The sequence below is a fragment of the Python bivittatus genome, unplaced genomic scaffold, assembly GCF_059951505.1.
Source record: "Python bivittatus isolate LINGU-HERP-01145 unplaced genomic scaffold, Pbiv_v1 ctg000610_np1212, whole genome shotgun sequence".
NCBI classification, from domain to species: domain Eukaryota; kingdom Metazoa; phylum Chordata; class Lepidosauria; order Squamata; family Pythonidae; genus Python; species Python bivittatus.
The window spans coordinates 58,963,007-58,989,840 of record NW_028277088.1 but is presented as its reverse complement, the minus strand read 5'-3'; the positions used below and the strand labels follow the sequence as shown (position 1 = coordinate 58,989,840).

Genomic DNA, 26,834 nt, shown 5'->3' with positions numbered 1-26,834 from the left:
GGACACAGCAATTACCTCCACTGCTGCAGCTTCTTTTCCTGCTCCCCTGATGGGCACAATAAAATTAACCTGGCTGCATGCAGTGGCTCCAACCCTATTTAGACCACTATGCTCTTTAATATTTTAAGAGTTAAAAGAGAAGAAACAGAAGTGTAAGAGACAAGCCTCTACAAAGGTAGTTGAGAGGTTCTGGTTAGGACAACAATAAAGGCAGTCAATTATCAGTCAATTACCAAAATACTGCTAATACAGTGTTAAACTAAACTTGTTACATGAATGCAACTTTTATCATAAAAAATCCTGAATAAGTCTACTGTAAACAATTCTCCTGTCAAATAGCAGTTTCAAGTAGAGAAAGCAAGTTGAATCCCAATCCTTCATACAGAATAAATCCTTTCAAAGTTGCTTTAATTCTCAAAATATTTTTCTTGATGCAGTTTAGAGATTGTTACCAGAGTTTAGTTCTCAATTGTGAAAATAATAAATACCATATATCAGAGGAGCAGCAGCTTGTAAACTCTGCAGAATTTCTTTGTTTGCCCGAGATGCAGCAGAATGAATAATACCAATCAGTTGCTCTGAAAGTTCAGGATTTCTTAAGCCAAGAAGAACAAGCTGCTGAGGCAGACCAGCCAGCCAACGAGTTAATACTTTACTTCGGCTTCTGCAATGCACAAGAAAAAAAACAGTAACAAGTATTTTCATAATTATAATATAAGCACATCCGCATTACACAAACTTTGAAACTTTTTTGAGGTTCAGAAAATAGCTCTCTCTTAATTCAGAACTTCATTTCCATATATTGAATTTCAGAGGCATTATATTAATTTGATGAATGGGATTGAAAAGTTTCAGACAATGTATAAATATATTGTGGGTATATTATTGGATACTTCCACATTTATTACCCTTTTAAAAAACAGACATTTACAAAGTGACATTTAAAATTAAGTTGGCTGCAAAATGTTACTATATCAAAAGCTTCAACAAAACTAACAAGAATGATTTTCTCTCTTTTATTATATAATGCAAAGTTGAAAATAAGATATATTATTATTACCTATTTGTATGAAGGTTCATCTCTTCCTTTTGATAAACTCTGGCAAAAAAATTCAAAAGCAACGTACGTACAGGAAAAGGAAGATTCCTTTGCTGGTAAAGCATGTAGACTGCTTTCATCAAAGTTTCTGTTACTGCTAAATAAGAGGGGAGGGTAAAAATCAGAAATGACACATATACACTATGGTTAGTCTCTTTGGTTTTTAATATTTTTATTAAAGTTTATATATATAAAAACTAATACAAAACTAAAAAACCTACAAACAAAAAGAAAGAGAAAAGAGAAAAGAGAAAAGAGAAAAGAGAAAAGAGAAAGAAAGAAAGAAAGAAAGAAAGAAAGAAAGAAAGAAAGAAAGAAAGAAAGAAAGAAAGAAAGAAAGAGACTTCCCCCTCCCTCCAAACAAGTATATGTATTAACAGTAATTTAACAACTACTCTAATATTACTACAAAAAGTCCTCTTCATCCCCCTTTTCATCCCTAAACAATAACCGAATTATAAAAAATATTAAACAATCAATCTAATAAGCAAAAGCATTTAAGAGTGCCAGTAATAATAAACTATATATTTTAAGCTTAAACAAATAGGTCTGTTTTGCATTTTAGCTTCTAAGTTTTTTCTAAGAAATGAAACCTAAAAGATCTCTCCCCTTAAGCATACAAAAGGCCAATAATAATCACATACGTGTTTTAAACTAAACCAAATAAATCACTTTTTACAGATGTAAATCACTGTCTTACAGTTCTGGTCAGAAAAAGAAAATTCAATATTAACAATTCAAGATCAAAACATGGACAATTTAACCTTAATCTGATAAATCCACTTTGAATTTCTCTTCTTTTTGAAAAGCTCAATCTTCAGTCTCTTCTCTAAATAAAACCCCAAATAACAATTTCTTATCATTCTCTTCCTATATCTATTTTCAGAAAAAGTTTCAGAGATTTGGTATTTCCCTTCTGTATATCCTAAATAGGATAATTCTCAAAGTCACTCTTCTGGTCCATTACAGCTTCTTTCTCCATATCATTCTCATAATCAAGCAACTTTGAGTCCATCTTCAGATCCACAGCATCTTTTTCCATATCTTCCATGTCTTTCCTATAATCTGGCATTTCTTTAAAGTCCATTTTAGAATCCTTATTCAAGTCATCCTCCACTGCTGTTTTATCCAGTAAAATCTTTTCTTCTTCTACAACCTCTGTTAGTCCTAATTTTAAAAATAGTTCCTGGACACGCTGATTCCAAACAGCTAAAAATTCTTCTTTGAAAGAAGGATACTCCTCCATTATGTTAAAAGAGATATATTCCTCTAGTCTCCATTTCCTCTGACCTTGAAAGCTGAGTCTTATCTTGTGTTTATTTTCAGAAGCAAAACTTTCCCAGGGCAGATTTTCTTGAAATTAAATCCAAATTCACTTACTGTATTTTCTTAAACATTTAAAACAATCCTTTAAAAAGCTGTTTCAAATCCATCTAGCCTCTTAACTGTCCCCAATCAAAATTCTTAATTCCCTTTTGCTGTTTCCAAACTTTAAAATATTTCTTTTTGATCTTTAAACTTATTTTAGTCTTCTTTCTCCCAGGATAGTAGGAAATTCTCCCAGTGTACACCCGTGGCCAAAAGTTTTGAGAACGACACAAAGATTAATTCTCACAAGGTCTGCTGCTCCAGTGTTGAAGATCTTTGTGCAGATGTTACAATGGTATACTGAAGTATAAGTACAAGCATTTGCATAAGTGTCAAAGGCTTTTATTGACAGTTACATTAAGTTTATGCAAAGAGTCAATATTTGCAGTGCTGACTCTTCTTTTTCAAGACCTCTGCAATTCGCCCTGGCATGCTGTCAATCAACTTCTTGGCCACATCCTGACTGATGGCAGCCCATTCTTGCATAATCAATGCTTGGAGTTGGTCAGAATTCGTGGGCTTTTCTTTGTTCACCTGCCTCTTGAGGATTGACCACAAGTTCTCAATGGGATTAAGGTCTGGGGAATTTCCTGGCCATGGACCCAAAATCTCGATGTTGTGGTCCCCAAGCCACTTAGTTATCACTTTTGCCTTATGGCAAGGTGCTCCATCATGCTGGAAAAGGCATTGTTCGCCACCAAACTGTTCTTGGATGGTTGGGAGAAGGTGCTCTTGGAGGATGTTTTCGTACCATTCTTTATTCATGGCTGTGTTCCTAGGCAAAACTGTGACTGAGCCCACTCCCTTGGCTGAGAAGCAACCCACACATGAATGGTTTCAGGATACTTTACTGTTGGCGTGACACAGGACCGATGGTAGCGCCCACCTTTTCTTCTACGGACAAGGTTTGTTCCGGATGCCCCAAACAATTGGAAAGGGGATTCATCAGAGAAAATGACTTTACCCCAGTCCTCAGCAGTCCAATCCCTGTACCTTTTGCAGAATGTCAGTCTGTCCCTGATGTTTTTCCTGGAGAGAAGTGGCTTCTTTGCTGCCCTTCTTGACAATAGGCCATCCTCCAAAAGTCTTCGCCTCACTGTGCATGCAGATGCACTCACACCTGCCTGCTGCCATTCCTGAGCAAGCTCTGCACTGGTGGTGCCCCGATCCCGTAGGTGAATCACCTTTAGGGGACAGTCCTGGCACTTACTGGGCTTTCTTGGGCGCCCTGAAGCCTTCTTTACAACAATTGAACCTCTCTCCTTGACGTTCTTGATGATCCGATAAATGGTTGATGTAGGTGCAATCTTAGTAGCAGCAATATCCTTGCTGGTGAATCCCTTTTTGTGCAAAGCAATGATGGCTGCACGTGTTTCCTTGCAGGTAACCATGGTGAACAGAGGAAGAACAATGGTTTCAAGTACTACCCTCCTTTTAAAGCTTCCAGTCTGTTATTCTAACTCAATCAGCATGACAGAGTGGTCTCCAACCGTGTCCTGGTCAACACTGACACTTGTGTTAAAGAGGGAATCACTGACATGACGTCAACTGCTCCTGTTGTGGCAGGGCTGAAATGCAGTGGAAATGTTTTTGGGGGATTAAGTTCATTTTCATGGCAAAGAGGGACTTTGCAATTAATTGCAATTGATCTGACCACTCTTCATAACATCCTGGAGTATATGCACATTGCCATCTTCCACACTGGAGCAGCAGACCTTGTGAGAATTAATCTTTGTGTCATTCTCAAAACTTTTGGCCACGGGTATACAGCAACTTGTCTTTCAGGAGGTTTTTAATTGCCAAATAAATCATGAATAGGCAGTTTACGATGTTAGTTAAAAGAAGTAAAGCAAATCTAGTGTCCCTTTGAAGGCTCCGCACACGGCTTAGGCTCGGTGTTTGTCCCTCAACTCCCAGAGCGCTCCACCCACTACAGATTGCTAGATTGCAATCTCTTCACAGGGAATTTCTGTAAGGAGTACCTGTGGGTGATCCTGTCAATCTCCTTTATCTGGAGATGATTCCAAAGAGCTGGATCAAGGCCAGCTCCTCTAATTGCCATGGGTGTCAGCTCCACAAAGAACGGAGCCGTGTTCAATCAGCCATTTCTTCCCCAGAAGCTCTGACACTATGGTTAGTCTCATCAAAAGTTGCTAATATACCAAAAGAGTACATTCCCATCCCTGAAATTCTGACAAAGGTTATCTATCAGAAAGACCAATCCAATTTCTGTCTCATGCATGGGCAAGAATCAGGACTGGAAGGGATCCTGATGATCTGCTTCATCTGGAAGCCTCTATAATTGATTCCCTATCACTTTTTGCAACACCTTCTTCAGAAAGGGAAGGCCGGATACTAGGCAAAAGTTATGGCTGGATTAAAAGACAGCTACTTTAAGAGAGGATGCACTACTGCTTCTTTTAAGGTCAATGATACACTCTGTTGAAGTATTCATCAACTTGAATTCAGCAATTCACACACTGGCAGCCTGAAGGGCAAGAATCAAGCTTGCATGTACCAGAGCACATATAACAGAGAACTCTACTTTCTCAGCCTCTACAAGCTGAGGTGAATTCCAGATTATATCAGATGATATTACCCCAGTTTTCACACTTCCATCCAAGCGGTGTCCAACTCCATTTCATTATGAGCAATTTTATATTTGAAAAACTTCACAGACATGTGATAACAACCAGAAGGAACACTCTCCTGACTTTCCTACCTCAAAGGAAGCAAAATAACATGAACATGGCCACTGGGCATGAATCTGCAGACACAGTAAGAGCAGAGGAGTAAAAACAAAATATAGGCCTAAACCTGAGTTCATACTCACAACACACAAATTCACTTTTTGTTTTTTAGGGAAAAAGCCAAGGGTTAAATATAAAGTGCTCCAAGATGCAAATAAATGAGGAGGATTGGGATTGCCTGATTTAAAATTGCATTTTGCCGCCTGCTGTTTGGTTTGGATGAAAGAGTGGGTGCTGCTGAGAAATTTAGAAGTTTAGAAATTTTAGAAGTAAAATTTAGAATTTTAGAAGAGCACAATCTGGTTTTCTGTAGTACAATAAAGTTAAGGTTAATGTAGATTTCAAAAACCATTATGTTAGAAGTGCCATATTGAGAATATGGAATAAACCCAGACTATGCCCAAAAATCCCTTTATGGATCTCAGCACAAGAAGCACAATAGGAAAGAAACAGCAGGTAAAGAGAAATGGTTAACCTACTAAGGGTTGTTAGAACAAGAGCATGGAAAATATAAGATGAAATCAAAAGAACCGGTTGTAGAGAGATTTAGTTTTCAATGGTTTTTGTACATACAGTTAAGAGAAAGATTCAGGGTAGATAACATGACATCTGGAATTGAGCAACAGGAGACAGAATTTGAATTATGTACAAATGATGAATATGAAACTGCCAAAATGTATTTGTTGAAATGTGAAATGGATACAAACAAGTGAAAGAGTGTATGATAAAATGGGCTAAGAATTTTGGACATAACTTATTGTTGGAAGGGTGGGAAAATGTGGCTGAAAGGATTGAAATTCACATTACATTATAACCTAAAAGAGATTTTTTTATAAAATGATGTACTATTAGTATATGACTCCAGAAAAAATACCTAGAATGTATAATGGTACCTCAAATTTATATTGGAAATGTGGACAGCGTAAAGGTTCATTTTTATCATGCTTGGTAGACTTGTAAAAAAGCCAGAAAATTCTGGTTTCAAATATATATATTGATATAAAGAATTTTAAAGACTAAGATTCAACTGAAACCAGAACTTTTTTTGTTGGGATTAATGAACAGACAATTAGAAAAAAGCCAAGGAAGATTATTTTTATATATGATCACTGCTGCAAGACACATATATGCACAAAAATGGAAAGATTCTGAAATACAATGGAGGAATGGTTAGTAAAGATAACAGAACTAGCAGAGATGGCAAAATTAACTTGTTTGCTTAGAGAAAGATCAATTACTACATTTATTAGTGACTGAAAACCCTTTATGGACTTTTTGCTGAAAAAAGAAAAAAAATGAACTGAAGATTTATGGATTTGATGATTAGAAAGGGTAGATTATGGAAAGAAGGAAACTTTGATGTAACCTTAGAGAGAGAGGGTAAAATATAAATGTACTTACAAGTGCTGTTAAGATCAGAAGCCACATTTTTTTTCAGTTTTCTATTACTTTTCTCTATTTCTCTTATCTTTAACTTAAAATCTGTAGTGTTTTTACTCTGTGGAAAAACCTCTTTAATGAATGAATGAATGAATAAATAAATAATTTCACTTTTTGTTTTTTGTCACAATCACTCCAAGTCGAATGTCTCTGTAGTACAGGCACTGGGAAAGCACTTGCTCTGTGGTTTCTGTGTGTCCAGAGTCACAGGGTATTGTCTCTCTCGGTAAGGAATCTTCCTGTATCAGCCTTCAACAGCAGCTGAAGGGAGGGCATGACATCCTGCCAGAGTAAAGGCCCTTCTATTTTAGATAGTTCAAGTTTAGTTAGGTATGCCACAAGGGGGACAGAGTATCTGTTGGATTCCCTGGCAATAAAGTTTGGTGTCCTAGCTAGATCCATTTGGCACTCTGTGTCTGCTACACACTATTTATGTGGAGTCCTTGGGGTTCTCTGAGCTTGGTTCTTTTCTTGCAAACGTTTCATTACCTGGCTAGGTAACATCTTCAGTGCACTCAGAGAACCCCAAGGACTCCACAGTTCAACCCTGAGCTACACATATTCACCTCTATTGGTACACACTATTTAATAAGTGTTTTGTCCTGATCATACCCAATACTGAATAGAAGACCTGGAGAGAAGCCCAAAAAAGAGATTTTAGTTGCCACTGCCTGATTCCATGCAGATTGAAAATCATTACTCATAGTCAATGGAGCAAGGCCAAGGGAAAAAAAAGATAGTCTAAGCCAAGAGTTGAGTATAGTCATCCACGCTCTAGTCTACACTTTCATGAAACCTGTCTCTAGTCACAGGGTGGCATTAGAGACACAATTATGGACTTGAAGGGATGATCTTAAAAATTTGGATTGTACAAATTCTAATGGTGCAAAATTGGAGAAGTCGCCTAGCTAGGCAGCATAGAGAAGTTATGTTACTGGCTTGGCTTCAAATAATTTGAGAGCTGCAGGTATGTAGTAGCCACCTCTTCCCTTAAGGTATTTAAGGATGGTAAATGAACTCATCTATGCATTTTCAGCAACATACCCCCCTTGGGCTTTCCTACTGCCCAAAGATAAAGGACTACCCCTGGGTATTTGAAACAGGAGACCTGCTCAATCTTGTGGTCATCTATGCTCCAGGAATGGCTCTTGGGCCTTTTGGCAAATGCCATGATTTTCATTTTCTGATAATCTATACATAACCAAAATCATTATACTACCCTGTTTTTCTACATAAAAACTAGAATGAATGAATGAATGAATGAGCTAGCAAAATGAAACTTCTGAAACATACAATACAGCACCAACTTTGAGTGACTGTAACACAGCATATATTCAGATCATCTTACCTTTGTTTAGCTGGATTTGTAAAAGTCTCCAAGTTACTCTGAGCAATTTGTTCAGCTGCTTACTGTTTAATTTACAACCATCCTGAAGGGTTTCTATCACAAACTTTCGAATCAAGTCTAGCCAATGGGCATCCACAGGCAACGTTGAAGTACTTGCTAGCGAGACCATGATTTCACATAAAGTTAAATTCAGCAAAAGGTGGTCAATATCGTTTGAAGATGTCATATAATACTTGTTGCTAAATGAAAGACACACAGAGCAGATAGAATTTTTAAATAAAAGTGAAACAGTGTAAATTCTACAGCTTTCTTTAAGAGAAAATATTTCATTAGATCTACAGTGAATACTTTTTTTTATGATGGAACAAGAGCATGTAACAGTGGGTTGCTCTCCTCTAAACCACTTCAGCAGAGGGCCAAACTTTTTAATTATATCCATGGATTAAAGAACCATTTCACCAGTTTCAATGAATGAAGAGACCTTAGAATAAAGATAGTTAGAACAATAATCAAGAAAGACTCAGCCAGGAAAAAAACCTAACAACAACACATTTCTAATCCATAAAACTATGATTTGGGAAGGAAGCAAAAAGATGCTAAGACTTTTTTTCCACAGATGGCAGGATGTAGTTTTAACCTTTACAATCAACCTAAGATCCAGTTAGAGTCTACGGAATCTGAAAATGCATGCACAGTTCTTTTCTGGAAATTAAGGTCCCCAGTTCAGAAGCCACCCTGACTGAAATGACAGACACTAAGAAAAGCTACTTTCCAGATAAGTATGACTTGTTGAATGCATCTCATTTTCAAACTAATATTAATACACAACCTGTAGATGGGAGACAGAGAGAAGTCCCAGAATCTGCATATGATGTCAATTGGACTGATTTAGACATTCCAGTATATTTTTCCAACAGTTGTTATAATTTAGGACTGGCTATACATCTGCCAGAATATTCTGAGTCTAGACAGCCTAACAGTTCCCAGCACAAACACCTGGTATAGATTTTACTGAAGTTGCTTAAAAGACTGATTAGTAGGTTCATCAATCCTACTTTCCATTAAGAATTATGATTGTTCAGCTCAGATTCCTAATGACTGTGGTTAACTTATCAATATAGGTAAAAAGAGAAGGAAAAATTTGACCCCACCAGACAGAAATATTTTTGATTAAAGAAATCCTTGGTGCTCTTTCCGGCTTCTCCTGATTAATTATGTATTTCTAATCACAATGAGGAGCTGACTGTAATCCACTTTTAAACAGAAGGGATTACAGTTTTCTCCTGTATAAAGACCAAGATGGTGTGCCTCCCAGACTGTTCAGTTGAACATAGAGAGATCACAGAATTCAGCCTTACTGCAATTGATCTTCAGAAAGTAGAAGTTATCTGATCTTGCAGGTGTGTAACTAATTACTGTAGAACAAATTTAGAAAATTATGTTTCATCTCTCAAAAGACTATGATTGTTCTTTCAGTTATAGTACCCTCAAGTAAGAGGTATGTGAATTTCCTCTCTAACCTCCATATGCTGCAATCAATGCTTTTCTTCAGTATATACATTAATGGTGAAATTAATACTCTAGCTTGCACAAACAATGGTATTATTTTTGTTGAAAAGGAATAATATATGCTGTCATTACTGAATCAGGTTGTCATAGCATACAAGAATATTTTCATTTAACTGGTCTGTAAAAATGAGTGAAGACTGCAAAGGTTGTTCGGATTAGATACATATTCACCCTCATTTGCCACCTTACCCCTAATCTTGGTATTTAGACAGAAACCTTGCAAATAATTCCTAGGCAAAAAGGTCACACATTCAGAACCAATGGTAGATAGCTGCTACCATGGCAAGTCTGAATTATAAACCTCTGTACAAAATTTAGATTATGAGAAAGAACTATATAGTTAACTGTCCTAGATTCCTGGCCACTCCTTACCAACACTGCCTTTAAAATGCAGAGATATCTGGAAGAACAATAATAGTCATTGTAATTAGTGATACTGGGCCCTTTCTCATTGAATGGAATCTATGTTGGTTATTCATCCCAGATAATTACATTTCATGTCTTTGGACTGAGATATTTCCAAGTCTGGGAAGATTCTTGCTAGAGGTTGTAGCTAATAAACATAGCTGAACTGATTTTGCATTGTCTCTTGGAGTTCCTTGGGCTAGGCCTGACATCAATCTTCCCAGACTCAAACCCCAGGTCCCAAGTCAGCCAGCCACAATAGTGTGAATTCCTCAGGAAAGTGCCAGTCTCATCCTCTTGTAGTTCCCACGCTCCTGAGGCGAGCTAAGAAAATGCTTATCTCCCTGAGCCTGGCCTTCATAATTCCATTCCATCACAGTATTGCTTTCATTTGTTCTTCCACTTATTTTAATCCTGATGTTCACTACTGCCCTGCAATTCACCTGGATTTCTGAGAAGGGTTCGGTACAACTCTTCCTTTTCTATTGATCCCATTTCTTTTAAACAAACTGTATCCCTTGCTATATTCCAGTTACAGGAGTTATTTCACCAGGTCTCTTTGTCCCTGGGGAATTCCATTCTGAGTTTATGATTTTACTGAAAATCTGTAGAAAAGAAAATGTGGTCAAATATTCAGCTGCTAGAGGATCAAGTCAGGAGTTCACTGAAGCCTGCACAGCAGTGAGGCTGACACCCAATATTTTCCAGAAATTTTATCTGTATGGAAAATTTGCTTTTTGGAATGTATCTGAAGGAAATCAAGAATACTCCTCTCCCAATCTAATTGTCTCTCCTCTTTTTCAGACAAGGGGAAAAATAACCCCGAATCCTCAGCTGAAGAAAAGGGATACAATACAATGCCATGATTTATGTAACCTTGGAACAGAGTCTGGGGATGCCTGCTCCTTTCTCTAAGCAGATGAGTTCAGGAAAAGGTAAGAAGAACCTTACCTTTCAGGCAGCTGATTTAGCAGGTGTACCCATCAGACTTGACCCCTAGATGCAACTGCTAGTTTGAAGGAAATTCTTAACTTTTTTTGGTGTCCAAAATGGCAGCTATTAGGGAAAGGGCCAGTGCCAGACAAACATTATGCTCCTGGTGGAGGAATTACCCTGGCTGAAAGAATCAGGACAAGAAGCTCTGCCAGTATTAATTCATCTGAAGAATTTGGGGAGGTTCAAGAAAAACTTAACAGTAAAGAATGCAGGAAGAATCAGCTGCACATTGCAGCCAGGCACCTTTCTTTACAATGCAGAGATTCCTTGATTACCTGCAGAAAAACTCATTCAAAGGATCAGTAAGTGTGTCATGGTGGCTGTTCAACACCTCTTTTGCCATAAATAAAGCATAATCTCCTAAGGGGAAGGGGATATCCCCCACCATGTTACCTCCTCCCAAACCTACCAACAATCTGAAGGTTGATGTAATCTACTAGATCTCATAGGAATCAGAGAGGTCCTCCAATGGATCCACAGGCCATACAGGGTTGCTTTTTGTTGTTCTGACCATCAGGAGTAGAAAAATAAATAAAGAATCCTGTGGCACAGCATGCAATAAAGCACTGCAAGTTAGAATTGGGTCTGATTAGTACTGGGGACATGGATTTAATTTAAAAAGTTTGGCCATGTCTGCAAACTCAGTGTTAGCTGCCTTCCTCCACTGTATGAAAAAGAGGTTTTTAATGTTTTTAGGCTGATAGCACATTCAGGTGTTTGCTATCATGTTTCTATCATGGGTGTGGCAAACTGAAAAGGCTCAGTGAATTCAAATGTCAGACAGAGATAGAATCTAAGCCTTCAGAACGCTAAGCTATTTTTCCAACATACAATTTTGTGCTGGTACTGAAATAAATTTCACAGAAAAGCAAACTGTTGAAGCTAAGTGACACTCAATTTGTAAAAATGTAAAAGGAAGAATTGAGCCCCCTAAAATAAATCCAAACTTTTCTACTCCAACAGAGAGGCTATCATCAAGAGACAAACTGGTAGAACTAAAGTATAGATAACTTTCTTTTTTTATTAATTTTTATCCCAACTATCTATCTATCTATCTATCTATCTATCTATCTATCTATCTAGAAAATACTCCTATTCTCCCCACAACAACAACCCTGTGAGGTGGTATGGACTGAAACAGAGTGACTGGCCGAGTCACCCAGCCAGCTTTCATTCCTAAGGGAGGACTCAAACTCACAGCCTCCTGGTTTCTAGTCTAGCACCTTAACAACTACATCAAACTAGCTCTTGTGACCTCTTGTCTGGACCACCGCAATGTGCTCTCCATAGGACTGCCCTTTTGAAGAGCATTCAGAAGCTTTAACTGGTGCAAGATGTGGCAACTCAGGTAGTAAATGGTGCTGGTTATTCGGCACATGTAACAATCTCTATTCCGTGAAGTGCACTGGTTGCCAATGTGCTTCCAGGTACACTTCAAAGTGCTGGTTGTCACCTTCATGACTTGGGACCAGGTTACTTGAGGGACTGTCTCTCCCCAGTTGTTTCTATCCATCTGAACTGCTTAGGCATTGTGGACATGCTTTGAGTCCCATCGGCTAAGGAATGCCATTTGGCAGGGTCTAGAAGATGTGCCTTTTCTGCCATAGCACCTGCCTTATTGAATATTCCCCCTCCAGAGATCAGGATGGCCCCAACCCTGCTGGCTTTTCTTAAGTCCTTAAAGACCTGGCCCTGTGCCCAGGCCTGGGGTCCCGGTTGTGTGCAGGGACCTGTTTTGTGGTTAATTTACAGTGGGGCAAAAAAGTATTTAGTCAGCCACCAATTGTGCAAGTTCTCCCACTTAAAAAGATGAGAGAGGCCTGTAATTTTCATCATAGGTATACCTCAACTATGAGAGACAAAATGGGGGGAAAAATCCAGAAAATCTCAATGTCTGACTTTTAAAGAATTTATTTGCAAATCATGGTGGAAAATAAGTATTTGGTCAATATCAAAAGTTCATCTCAATACTTTGTGATATATCCTTTGTTGGCAATGACAGAGGTCAAACGTTTTCTGTAAGTCTTCACAAGGTTTTCACACACTGTTGCTGGTATTTTGGCCCATTCCTCCATGCAGATCTCCTCTAGAGCAGTGATGTTTTGGGGCTGTCGCTGGGCAACACGGACTTTCAACTCCCTCCAAAGGTTTTCCATGGGGTTGAGATCTGGAGACTGGCTAGGCCACTCCAGGACCTTGAAATGCTTCTTACAAAGCCACTCCTTCGTTGCCCGGGTGGTGTGTTTGGGATCATTGTCATGCTGAAAGACCCAGCCACATTTCATCTTCAATGCCCTTGCTGATGGAAGGAGGTGTTCACTCAAAATCTCACGATACATGGCCCCATTCATTCTTTCCTTTACACGGATCAGTCGTCCTGGTCCCTTTGCAGAAAAACAGCCCCAAAGCATGATGTTTCCACCCCCATGCTTCACAGTAGGTATGGTGTTCTTTGGATGCAACTCAGCATTCTCTCTCCTCCAAACACGAGTTGAGTTTAGACCAAAACATTCTACTTTGGTTTCATCTGACCATATGACATTCTCCCAATCCTCTTCTGGATCATCCAAATGCTCTCTAGCAAACTTCAGACGGGCCCGGACATGTACTGGCTTAAGCAGGGGGACACATCTGGCACTGCAGGATTTGAGTCCCTGGCGGCGTAGTGTGTTACTGATGGTAGCCTTTGTTACTTTGGTCCCAACTCTCTGCAGGTCATTCACTAGGTCCCCCCGTGTGGTTCTGGGATTTTTGCTCACCGTTCTTGTGATCATTTTGACCCCACGGGGTGAGATCTTGCATGGAGCCCCAGATCGAGGGAGATTATCAGTGGTCTTTTATGTCTTCCATTTTCTAATTATTGCTCCCACAGTTGATTTCTTCACACCAAGCTGCTTGCCTATTGCAGATTCAGTCTTCCCAGCCTGGTGCAGGTCTACAATTTTGTTTCTGATGTCCTTCGACAGCTCTTTGGTCTTGGCCATAGTGGAGTTTGGAGTGTGACTGTTTGAGGTTGTGGACAGGTGTCTTTTATACTGATAACAAGGTCAAACAGGTGCCATTACTACAGGTAACGAGTGGAGGACAGAGGAACCTCTTAAAGAAGTAGTTACAGGTCTGTGAGAGCCAGACATCTTGCTTGTTTGTAGGTGACCAAATACTTATTTTCCACCATGATTTGCAAATAAATTCTTTAAAAATCAGACAATGTGATTTTCTGGATTTTTTCCCCATTTTGTCTCTCATAGTTGAGGTATACCTATGAGGAAAATTACAGGCCTCTCTCATATTTTTAAGTGGGAGAAGTTGCACAATTGGTGGCTGACTAAATACTTTTTTGCCCCACTGTAGTCATTATGATGGGTGATTTATTCTCGGCCACTATTCATTTTAATTTTTATATTATTTTAATTGTTTTTATTTTTTAAATTTTGTTCACTGCCTAATCATTTGGTGAGATGAATGGCCACACAAATCAAATCAAATAAATAATGCAAGTTTATTTATTTGTGCTCAACTGTTTTTTTTTTTAATTTAGGATCACCTTTAAACTCTGTCAGCCTCATACTCTAAGCCCAGATCTGTTATGCATTTCTCTTTTTCACCTCCCAAATTCCCACTGTTATTTCTAGTCTACCATATCTTAACTCCTGTTTCACCACCATCTCCTCTCACTACATTGGATCATCCAAGCTTCTCTCAGGCCCAGCTCTACCTGCCCTCGAACAGTACATTACAAATCCCAAGATTTTCTACATACTAAACAGTAACTGTTAGATACTTCCTTTTTTCTGTTATCTGGGAATGCTTCAAAGTGAGGGGCTGACCTTCAGTTTTCCATAATCTTTTCCTACTAAGAAAGTAATCTGCATTTTGGCACAACATCAGTTCTTCTCTCCAGAGGACCATCCCAGCATTTTCATGTAGAGGTAGGAATATACAGTACCACTTTGCACACTCAAAGTAAAAAGGAGCAACCTAGTAAGATGAATTGATTGGAACTGTACTTATAGACAAGGGTCGTCCATTATTCTCCAGGACTTCTATATTTATTCTGTGCATATCCAGAATATATTTCTTACTATGAGAACAAGTGATGGAGATGAGAGACAGGAAGGAGATGGATGATGCAAAAAGCAACTTTCTGAGCAGTCAAGTATTAAATTACCTCCACAGCCATTCCCACCCTCATGTGTTAAACACAGGCCCCTATGATTATGGACTCTTGGAACCTACAAACTATCTCACTCCCCTTGCTATGCAACAGTCTCATTCATACCTTTTCAAAGGATCTTTCTTTCTCTGTTTGATTGTTTCTTGGAAAGAGTAAGGAAAATAACACATAAAATGGTGCTTGAAATCAATCAGGTAATTTGCTCGAAGCCATGTTTCCTGTTGAAAAAATACTACACATCAAGGGATAAATAAACTATGGTAATCATTCCATCTAAGCAGTCCCAATTAATCGCTTATGAAAAGCATAACATTTTCATAAGCTACTCCAACAAGTCAAACAATTTTCTTGCTAGGTATAATATAAATGACATAAATGCTCACTATTTTCTTTAATCAACTGAAGAAAGTGACATTTTTAGTTTTGCCAAACATTATGAAGTATGGAGGAGAAGAAAGATTTTACAAAAACCTCCCTCACAATTTATAGTAAGGTACAAATATATTTTTCTCTCTCACAAATAGTATGCTTGGACCAAAGTGAGGCCACAGAAAACAATGCTGAAATTCAATCTAAAGTCTCTTTTGTCTGCTCCTGAGATTCAAAATGTTAGGCAAAAGATGCTGCTTACCTGAAAATAATAGCCTCTTTCTGAGATGAAGCTTTCTTTGGAGGATTAGGAAATACTTGGATCTGGGGTTTGTGTGTAAATCTGGGGGCTGTGACTTTAAAACCTTGTTTCTGAACAGGCAGCATGTATGTAACCCAGCTCTTGCTCTCCTAGCACCAGAGCCCCTGGATTTTGAATTCTGAAATGTTCCTGGAATATCTCTGACCATGGTGCCCATTTAGTTTGGCTGCCCCTAGCTTGTTTCCAGACCTGTAATTCTGCTTTGCACTGCTTTGACAACCATGCAATAAGACATTTATAACTCTAAGTAATAGTACTTACAGTTCTAAGTAATTAATTTTTCTTAGTTTCAGCCCATACATTTTCAGTTCAAAATCTGAAATCCTAACCCTGGTCCCCACACAAAATCAGCATATTTTGAGGTAGAAAAACACTTATTTAGCTACTGATCAGTTCAGTATCAAATTTTCAGACAAGCTAAGTAACTGTTCCAAGAAAAGGCTACTTCAATTAGAAACTCAAAAAAAACTACCTATATTTTGCTAGAGTCCTTGCACTAAGTCATCATTTGTAACAATTGTTAAAATTGTTCTCTATGAGTACAAGACAAACTGTATAAGGAATATGAGCAACATTTATACCTCAAATATTTAAAGGTATTACATATTACAACTCATATAGTATATGTAGCTTTTTCTACTTTTCAGAAAAGAAAATTTTAGTTTTCATTCAGTATTAAAAAAGGAGATGCCTTTCTCTTAAATTCATTACATTCTGACTGCTTTAATTCTACTTGCTCCCTAAACAGAAAAATTCTAAGGGCCTATTAAAAGTTAACGTATTTTTCATCTTATTTAAATAACAGACACTGTACTTCCAACATTCATACTGCTTCAAGCAATTTAGCTTCTTACCATTTCATGTGGATCTTTGTTTTGTTTTGCAAGCCTCCACAGTAAATGAATGATACCGAGCACTTGCTCCATAATTTGCTGAGATCCAGGTTCCAGAATATTTCCAAGAACTGGAGTTGCAAGTTGTGTGGGAGAGGCTTCAACCCAACAATCAAGCAGTAATGGTATTATTACTTGAATGAAATTTTTTAAATTATGCATGGATGCCAGACCTTTTTCATCACTGCCAGTCATGCTTAAAGACCTAAAAAAAACCAGAGTTCAGTATTTCTTTTCTTTTTTTAATTGATTACTCAGAACCAAATGTTATCAAATGTATTTAAGGGTACATTCCTAAGCATACTGACTAGAACAAGACTTACATAAGCACATAAGATGCATCAGCACCCTAAGTATTTATGAACAATAGTTAGGAAACAGTTATTTCTGAGTAAAATATGTAATATTTATATTAGCTTCAGATTCCCTATGCAACTTAATACAAAATTAAACGTGACATCTTTCTGCTACATTGGAGCATACTTACTATTTATGCGCACCTGTTTATATAGTAGATTCAAAATAAGAAATTTGTGAACCTTTTTAGTCAGTACTTTGTAACATCTCGTTTAGCAAACATAACAATGTCCAACATTTCCAGTATACACATAAAGTCTTTCTGTTCTTACTTTGGGAGTATTTTCCCACTCTTCCTTGCAGAAATATTTTACAAGGAAGAATGGGAAAGCTTAGAAATGTTCCATATGCTTTAGATCTCCCAACAGATTTTCAATAACTCCCAAGTCTAGGAGCTCTGAAGGCCATTCAAAAGCTTTCCTTTCTGTAAGAATTCAAGATCAATTTGGAAGTATGTTTCATACTGCTGTCTTGCTGATGTTGATATTTAGTTGAATCCATTCTTCTTTTCACTCATGCAGTATTTCCTGGGCCACAGACTACCATATACCCCAAAGGATAACAGAGTCATCCCTACGCTTATTCATCAGCCAAGTGTTTTTTTCTTCAAAAATAGAATGGCTTTTACTGCAGTGACTAACCAGTTAGAGCATACAGTTTTACAACTATAATGATCAATTCCAAATAAAATTACAAAAAAGGTTTCTATCAAGTGAGAGTAAATAAAATACAAAGTACGTGCAAATGAGAGGATAGGAAGAAACAGGACAGGTTCAAATATTTCACCGTTTTTTCTCCAAATATAATCTATGTGGTTGTGGCCAAATGGTTCAATTTTTGATTCATTAGTCCAAAGCACTCTGTCTAAAATGTTTCAGACTTATTATTTATTTTATTTATTTATTTATTAGATTTATCTCCCCCAATGGGGGACTCTGGGCAGCTCACAAGATCCATTAAAACAATAAATACATACAAAATTACATAAAACATGAAAACTATACAAAGCATTACCAAAAGAAAAGAAAAAGTCCAAGAGGCTGATGGTTTCCAGAGCTGCAGACGACAGGCCTCTAAGGGGCTAGCCATCCCCACACTTGGTGTCTTCCCTCCTCACCCCAGGCCAAGTGGCAGAGCCAGGTCTTCAGATCTCTCTGGAAGGCCCAGAGGGTTCTGCATACTTCAGATGACTTTTGGGATGAGGTCAGAGAAAAGGTTTCCTTCTGACAACCCTCCCATGCAGATCACTGTTGTACTGTTCTGCTCACTCCATTATCAGATAAGCATTTTAGTAGGTAATTTGTAGGTTCTGTTTTGCAGATTTAACCAGGCAGTTCTAGCAATACTTTTTCTTGGTCTTCATACTAATAATCCAGTCAGTAGGACTTAGTATAAATACAATGCAGTACCGTGAAAAGAGAAAGCCAGCCCCCTTTCAAGAGTGATCCCTCCCCCCAGAAAGCTGTATGCTTCAACCAATGACAGGTCTTGAAATGTGAATTGGTTTCAATTACATTGTCTAGAGCAGGAGAGAGCCCTGTTCTTATTCATTTGATTTATATCTAGGTGTGAGTGCAATTACTGAAAGCATATTTTCTGCCGGATTAAAGATTTAGTTTAATAGCTGAATGAAAACAGCAGTTTGAGGAGTGCTTTGAAGGGACAAACAGAAAAGATTTAGATTATTTGCAACAGGACCTTAGTTTTAGATGTGTCTGAGGAGTGAACATGCATCTGGACTAAGATCTAGGAAGTAGAGGCATGTAATAGTGAAAAGCAGAAAGCAAAAGAGAGGCAAGATTTTCTAAATAAGAATGGTCAGCTGTTGAGTTGAGATACAGGAGAAACTGTATCCGGAGACAACAGGAGCTGAAAACTAACTGTACAAGCTATAAATTGCCATAAATTCTTGGCAACAGAGATTGCTATATTAAGAGGCAAGTGAAAATTAACACAAAACCCTGATAATTGTGAAGGTTAGAGGAGTCCCACAAGTCATCCTAGGCATGACCTGAATAAAATGGGATCATCCTTGTGGACAGGAAATAGGAGCCAATTACCAATCAGCATAATTTCAAACTAGACATGGACCAGTGAAAAGAGAAAAGAAATAAATATTTAGTCACCAAAACATAAAAAGCCCTTCTAGGGAGTGATGCCTTTGAAAATACTCCACTTACAACCTTCACCAGAACAGTTTATACAGTGCACTTTCTCCTTCTTTAAGTGAGTCCACTCCATAGACTAATTATGAAGGTCAGACCATAGATAGACTAATTCTATGTCAATGAGATAAAAAAGGATTTCAGGACTTTTATGAAAGTCCTGAATAATATAGACAAATATTTCATTTGTGTTTTACAAACATGCCTTATGTTTCTTTCTTAACTTTTAGGTAGGATTCTTTCACCAAAATTTCAAATCCTCTTGTCTTATTCTCCATGATCCCAACTGGATCTATTAACAGAGGTAGAACATCATAAGATACTCTAGAAAGTAGTACAGCGTATTAAAGGAGACTGCTACAAAAAATGTTATCCTCTTTGTCCTAGGGTCAGAGAAAAAAATAAATACATTCTAATCTTCCACAAAAGCAAACTCCCACTAAAGTGTTATAATTAAGTTTTCAGCAAAGAACGCATAATTAATTAAAAATATAATAAATTATAGCAATCAGTCTCGTTAAATTGTTTTGTAAACAATAACTACAAAGTGTGGCATTTCTGAAACTACTTCCAAGAATACAAATTTCTTACCTTAGTGTGAACGATGAATTAATTCTGGGATGTAAGTCACCATTTTCATACAACTGGATGTGCTGCTGACCAATGGCATGTTCCTGCCAATTAACACATAAGGACTTCTGTATTTGTACACTATGAGTTTGCTCTTGCTGGCTCTCACTGTCAATTTCTAGTGTGCTAGAACCTTCTACCAAGATCTGGAGGAATTTTTGGAGTCTAACCAGAACATTCAGCCTCCATTGTTGAGATGTTACTCTGCGATTAGGATTAACAGAAAGCATCCAACTTATTTTATCTCTACTTTTCAACTGTGTTGACAGTTGCTGATGAGAAATAAGCTCGACAAAGTTATTTAGTAATACACTACTGCGATCCCTCAGGAGAGTAGGGTATTCCTTCAACAGAATATCCAATACCTTCAAAGAATCTTCCTGAATTTCTTCACTGATGTGAGTCATGGCACTAGAAAGATGGGCACTCATTAAAGGGAAGAATGGAGAGATATGCTCAGCTCGTATTTTTGGAGCCAGGAACTGAAGAAGGCAGACTGCTGCTGTTCGCACACTAGAGTCCTTGTCCGTAAACACAGCTGCTAACTCACTCAGTATATTTGAAAGGTGAGCATCAATTATGAATGGATACTGAGACAGCAGATCTTTGAGTCCAAAAAGTGCACTTTGTTTAACCCCTGCACTATAGTGATTCATCTGTGAAAGCAGATCCTAAAATATAACATAAAACATTTCTGTTAATACACTTTGCATTGTAAAATGTTTTAGATATCTGTACAACATTAATTATATATTTTAAAAGTGTTTTCCTGTCCAACTACTCCTTATAAGCATATTTTTTAAAAAATGGCAGTGAGATAACTGACTGAAAACTAAAGAGCTGAGCATGAGATGCAGGATACAACTGACATAAAGCAGAGAAAGCTACAATTTCTAATAGACAAACTATGGTGATTAAAAATTAAACCTGGGTCATTCAAACTATAGCATCATTGTTCAACTAAAATTAAAATGAAAGGAATAGGGAGTACTTGTTAAATTATACAGAGATCTGGACTATATATGAAAAAATATCTTTTCACATGTCTGGTAATATGCTGTAGTTTTACAAAAGTTAATTTTCTGTTAAAATTGGTCTGATACTAATAGATTCCAACTACAACAATAACAATAAGTCCTGGCACTCAAACTTTTATTTGTCTTTACCTTTATATTAAGCCTTCTGTTATTTGTTGGGAGTATGCCATCCTGTCTCAGCTGCTCAGGAAGATGTATAGTCTTTGTTCTGAAATTTGTGTCAGTCGCATTTTCTAGTCTTGGCTTCTTCTTCCCAACTTTTAACTTCAGTTTGTGAAAATCCTCTTGATGTTTTCTCTTCTTTGTCATTTTGACATTCTGGGAAAAAAAAAAAAAAAGAACGTTCTTAAAGAAAAAAATTACTTGCAACTGCGCTAAAAAAGTAAAATATTGAGATATTACATTTAAAACTGAATAGTTAAATACCTCAGTTCATATCAAAATTGAACTAAATCTAAATTGAAGACACAAGTTTTATTGTCTCTTACCCACTCCCCAACATAAACTACTTGAGTATCCACAAACAAGGCTATCTTCTTGTAAAAGAACCTGATAATTAAGATTCATTGCATTTGGCTGTAGTACTATGGATGCTAGCAGGAAAAATATAGTACGTTTTGAGAAATGATGTTATCCATTCAATCATGTCTGATTCTTGGTGATTCTATGGACCAGCTCTCTCCACATTTTCCTATCTTGTATGACTTCTTTCAATTGTTTTATGCTCTGGTTGGTGTTGGTTTTGATGGTGTTTAGCCACAGTGTTTTTTGGTGGCCTCATTTCCTTTATGCTGACCATTCTGAGCATAACTCCCTTTTCCAGTGAGTATGACTGCATGACATGGCCAAAATAAGAAAGGTGGAATTTTGTGATTTTGCCTTCCAGCCATATGTCTGGCTTTATATGCTCCAGAACTTGCTTGTCACCTTTGCTGTCCAAGGAATGCACAGGAGTCCTTCCAAAACCACAGCTCATACGAGTCAATTTCCTTCCTGTCTAGTTCTTTCATGGTTCAATTTTTGCAACCGCAGGTAGCTATGGGAAACACAATGGTGCAGACTAAACTGCATTTAGTTGCCAGGCTGATGTTCTTGCTTTTCCATATTTGATTCGTGCTTATCATTGCTATGCAACCTAGTGCAATTCAATGCTTTATTTCTGGACTGCATTCACTGCTTTGATTAATCTGCGATCCTAGGAAAGTGAATTCTTGCACACATTCAATCTCTTCTCCATCAATTGCTGTTTTGATATTTCCATTCCTCGCAGTGGTCACAAGCTTGGTCTTTTTGATGTTCAAGAAGAGGCCAAATTTCTCGCTTTCGTCTTTAATCCTTTTGATCAGATGTTTCAGGCCTTCTTTGGCTTCTGAGAGGAGAGTTGTGTCATCAGCATATCAAAGATTGTTGATGTTCTTTCCTCAAACCTTTATTCCAATTGTTGATTCTTCAAGTTCCAGCTTCCTCATGATCACTTCAGCATACAGGTTGAATAAGAAAGGTGAAAGAATGCATCCTCGCCACACTCCTTTCTCTATCTTGAACCAGTCAATTTCTCTATCTTGAACACCAACCATATGGTGTTCGCACAGTGGCTTCTTGATTTGTGTACAGTGACTGCACCAACAACCAGATACGTTGGCACCCCCAGATTGTCTACGGCTCTTCACAGTTTGTCATGATCAACACAATCAAAGGCTTTCTTGTAGTCAATAAAGCAGATGTAGATGTCCTTTTGATATTCTTGAGATTTTTCCATGATTCAGCATAGGTTTGTAATATGATCACAAGTGCCACAACCCCTTCTGAAGCCAGCTTGAACATTTGGTAATTCCCTTTCCATGGTTAGTGCCAGAGGTTGTTGTATGATTTTAAGGAGAATCTTGCTAGCATGAGGGATGAGGGCAATAGTGCAGTAATTGGAGCAGTCCTTGGCATTGTCCTTTTTTGGCAATGAAATGAACACTGATAGTTTCCAATCCTATGGCCATGTGTTCGTTTCCCAAATTTACTGGCACAAGGCTGTGATGGTTGTGGGTGATACAGGCCTCAGCAATTCTGCAGAGATGATATAAACTCCTGGGGCCTTGTTTGGCAGTTGGCTCATTTTTCACAAGACTTCTTCCTGTAGGAAGGCTGGTTCTATTTCTACTTCCCTTTCCTCATCATCCTGAGGAGTCTGGGCCACTTTGCTGCTGGCATATAGCATTTCTGTATATTCTTGTCATCTGTTCTTGACACGGTCAGACAGTTCTTTCCCTTGCTTGTTTCTGATGATGCTTTTATGAGCAGTAAATGGTGTTCAAGTCCTTTTGACTTGCGCAAATGTATTCCTGATGTGGCCCTTCATACAGTCCTCTTCTAGCTGCTTGCAACACTGGTCCCAATAAACTTTCCTTGCTGCTCTTTGGAAATCTGCACTCAGTCTCCTTGCTTCCTCCCATTTGCCTGCTGCTTTGGCTGTTTTTCTCACTTGGCTATCTGAGAGCCACTTGCACTTTTTCTCTGGCTTTTTGTATGGTATGTGTTCAACTGCTGTTTCAATGATGGTCAATTTAATTTCCTGCCACAGTTCATTAGGCAACTTCTCAGCAGTACCCAGCAGTTCAAACCTATGTCTCACCTCAATTGCATACGTGGAAGGGATATTTTGAGAAGTAGGTTTTATTTAAACCCAATTTTCAGTATATGAAAAAAAAATATGCTAAAGCACAGGACAATTAAAAAACAAATTTACAATAGAAATAGAAACAGTGAAACATAACTAATTCAATGATGACCTCTAAAAATACTATACAGTGGTACCTCTAGTTACAAACGCCCCTCCTTACGAATTTTTCAAGATACAACCAGCTCCGGCCCCAAAAATTTACCTCTACTTGCGAACTCCGCCTCTACTTACGAACCGGATCCGCGGCCATTTTCCCTGCTGCCACGCGGTCCCGGCTTCCTGTGGGTGAGATCGCGGTAGCAAGGAGACGTTCGGTGAGGCTTGTGGTGTGTTTTGTGGCGTTTGGAAGGTTTTTGAGGTTTAAAAATAAAATGCATATGTTTCAGAACTGTTTAGCCGTATTTACATTGAACCTTATGGGGGAAATTTACCTCGGGGTGCAACCAAATTCGGAGGGCGGATTAGCCATATTTACATTGAACCTTATGGGGAAATTTGCCTCGTGGTGCAACCAAATACGGAGGGCGGAACGGATTAACCGTATTTACATTGAACCTTATGGGAAACTTTACCTTGACTTGAGACCAACTCGAGTTGCAACCAGAGTCACGGAACGGATTAAGTTCGTAACTAGAGGTACCACTGTACTTAAAATCATAAACAATATAAAATCCAAGATACATGACAAGGTATATATAAGGTACAGAAGTACTAATTTTAATGAAGCCTGGATGAACAGCTATTTCATAAACTGGCACTAAAAGATGGTTGAAAGAACTGAAATACTGAAAAGAGACAGATGCAATGGAAGTTAATTTACAGATAAAACAGAACTAAATAGAAGAAGGTCTATGTCCAGCTCATTTTCTTGATCATATTCTCCTATTCAAAACTAGAATCAGCCTTTAACTGAAGAAAAACTGACAATGTTACAGGCATTTAGCATTGACCCTTCCATAATAACATCTATGATCAATGTCATGGTTAAGATTGACCTGTTCAAGATATATATTGCTGATGATGTTTTAAAGGCATATCTGTTGGAAATCAGTAAACATTTTAAATGTGAAGACTATTGAAATGGTATTCTAGCTTCTAGCATTTTCTGCATGAATGGAGAAAATTATTACCTAATTCATTCTCAACTAAAATTTTGAGTCCAAGGGACACTCCCCCTAATCAACAGGAATACCCCAAATCAGCATAAAACATAAACCTGATCGAAAATCTAAATCTAAAATCAGGTATAGGAAATCCCCGCATCGCATGATCTAGACGGCTAGATATCCACCACGTTTAAAATACTCTGAAGGGACTGAACGGCCCTGGCCTACCGCCGAAAAGATAATGAAAGCCAGGTGTTTAGCAAGGACTTTGCGTGCCCGGAGACCATGTACGGGACCCACAGATTTCTTCTTTTGCAGAGCTACGAATGCTCTCTTTCAGAGCAACCTCCTTTTTAGGGAAAGGAAAGCTTTAAAACCACAGAAGTCCCACTCGGCGGCAAGCGAATAAAACAGCAAACGGGGCAGGGGGGGAGAGAAAGAGCCTCAACAGGATCTCAGGGCAGAAAAGCCAACGGGGGAAAACCCTTCCCTTGAGCCCCCGAGCACGGAAAGAGCCAGGCGTTAGTAGACGCCGATAAACGCTCTTCTCTGCCAAGGAAAGTTTACTCCTCGTCTAGTTTTCCGCCCTTCCGAACCTCAGGCAAAGATACTCACCCACCCTGTTCCGACGAATGAAACAACCCACGCGGCAGCGATACTTGGCTTCGAGGATTCCTTCCGGGTCAGAAGTCCCTCATCCTATCACAACTTCCGGAAGTTGCTTGTAGTGCTTTCTCGCTAACGTGGTTCGTACCAACACGTGATTCTGTCGTCGAAATAGGAGGTTCTTGCGGTTGAGGGGAAAGGAAATGCTTCCGCCTGAGGACAAGGAAAGGCCGAGAGAACGAGCGAAATGCCAGTTTCCCGGGGCTCCACTCAGCAGGAGCAGAATAATAGCAGTAGAATTTTACATGGGAGGTGTACATTTATACCAAACAGATTTTGGAATTGTTGGTCAAGCCTCCGTCTACGTCAGTGTTTCTCAAACTCAGCAACTTTAAGATGCGTGGACTTCAACTCCCAGAATTCCCCAGCCAGTGTCTGGTCTACGTTTTGAACAGTGAAGCTAACATTAGGAAACAGTTTCTTCGTAGCCTCATTCAAGAATGTAATAAGGCTACATAAGGATGGTAACGGGACCTCATAATTTTTGCATTGCAGTCACGTGAAACCACCCTCACATCACAGAACATAATGTCTGCACTGACAGCCATAACAATCATGGGTCTTTGGTCTACAAAAATGTAAAGATATGGATCCTCATGATTTTTACACAGGTTCCACCTGAAATTATTCTCAATTTCAGATTGTACCTTTCTCAATATACAGAACAAGCAAAAATATTCATGCAGGTTTGTGTTTGTACCAATGTGACACAAAAATCTCTAATAGTGGCATCACATTATTTTGATAGCACATCCAGGAGAAAGCACAAACTCTACAGTATGTCACATCTCCACATACTTATGCATACAGGTAGTCCTCAGCTTATGTCCATTCGTTCAGGGACCGTTCAGAGTTATGGCGGCACTGAAAAAATTGACTTACAACCAGTCCTGGAAGTTCCAGCCATCTCAGCACCACCCCAGTCACATGATTGCAATCCAGGCACTCGGGTGCTAGGCTAACAATTATGATGTCACAGCAAGCCATGGTCATGTGATTGCCATTTGTTACCTTCCCAGCCGGCTTCCCATAAAGTCAATGGGGGAGCTGGCAGGGAAGGTCACAAGTTGCTCCTGTAAGTCGCTTCAACCACTTTTTCTTCCAAGGAGCTGCTACTCCTACCACCCCTCTCCAGAGGCCTCTGCCAGCCCTCCCCAGGCCTCCCTGGCCCATGCACAGCCTCCATTGGCCCACCCATTTGTAGAACCTGCCCAGGGCAACCACCACTCCCCCAGAGCACCCCCCATGGCACCCCAGTGGGACTCCTGCCACTTCCTACTTAACAACTGGCATGGTCTTGAGGTTATGATGGCAACCGGGGCTGCCAAGATTCCTGTCACTAAGTGATGCAGTCACATGACATCGCATCACTTAGCGATGGCAATCCCAGTCCCGATTGCCATTGTAACCCAAGGACTCCCTGTATCAGTTATACATCCGGCAACTATCCATGGTGGAAAGGCATAACT

At 38.7% G+C, this 26,834-nt stretch overlaps 1 protein-coding gene across 4 annotated transcripts in view; it reads right to left on the bottom strand.

Annotated features, from left to right (window-relative positions):
* Window positions 1–25,385, bottom strand: part of TEX10 (testis expressed 10) — a 62,467-nt gene extending 37,082 nt beyond the window's left edge. For 2 of the 4 annotated variants that reach the window (XM_007429230.4, XM_088150146.1), the window contains exons 1-8: window positions 25,315–25,385; window positions 21,052–21,240; window positions 19,847–20,556; window positions 16,695–16,938; window positions 15,255–15,367; window positions 8,006–8,244; window positions 1,061–1,196; window positions 489–664 (exon numbers count right to left, since the gene is read on the bottom strand). In XM_007429230.4, coding sequence (XP_007429292.1) covers window positions 489–664; window positions 1,061–1,196; window positions 8,006–8,244; window positions 15,255–15,367; window positions 16,695–16,938; window positions 19,847–20,556; window positions 21,052–21,231 — 1,798 coding nt within the window. In that variant the 5' untranslated portion in view covers window positions 21,232–21,240; window positions 25,315–25,385. The remainder of the gene's footprint in view (window positions 1–488; window positions 665–1,060; window positions 1,197–8,005; window positions 8,245–15,254; window positions 15,368–16,694; window positions 16,939–19,846; window positions 20,557–21,051; window positions 21,241–25,314) is intronic. The other 2 variants (XM_025167299.2, XM_007429231.4) reach the window with 2 other exon arrangements.
* Window positions 25,386–26,834: the final 1,449 nt, after the last annotated feature.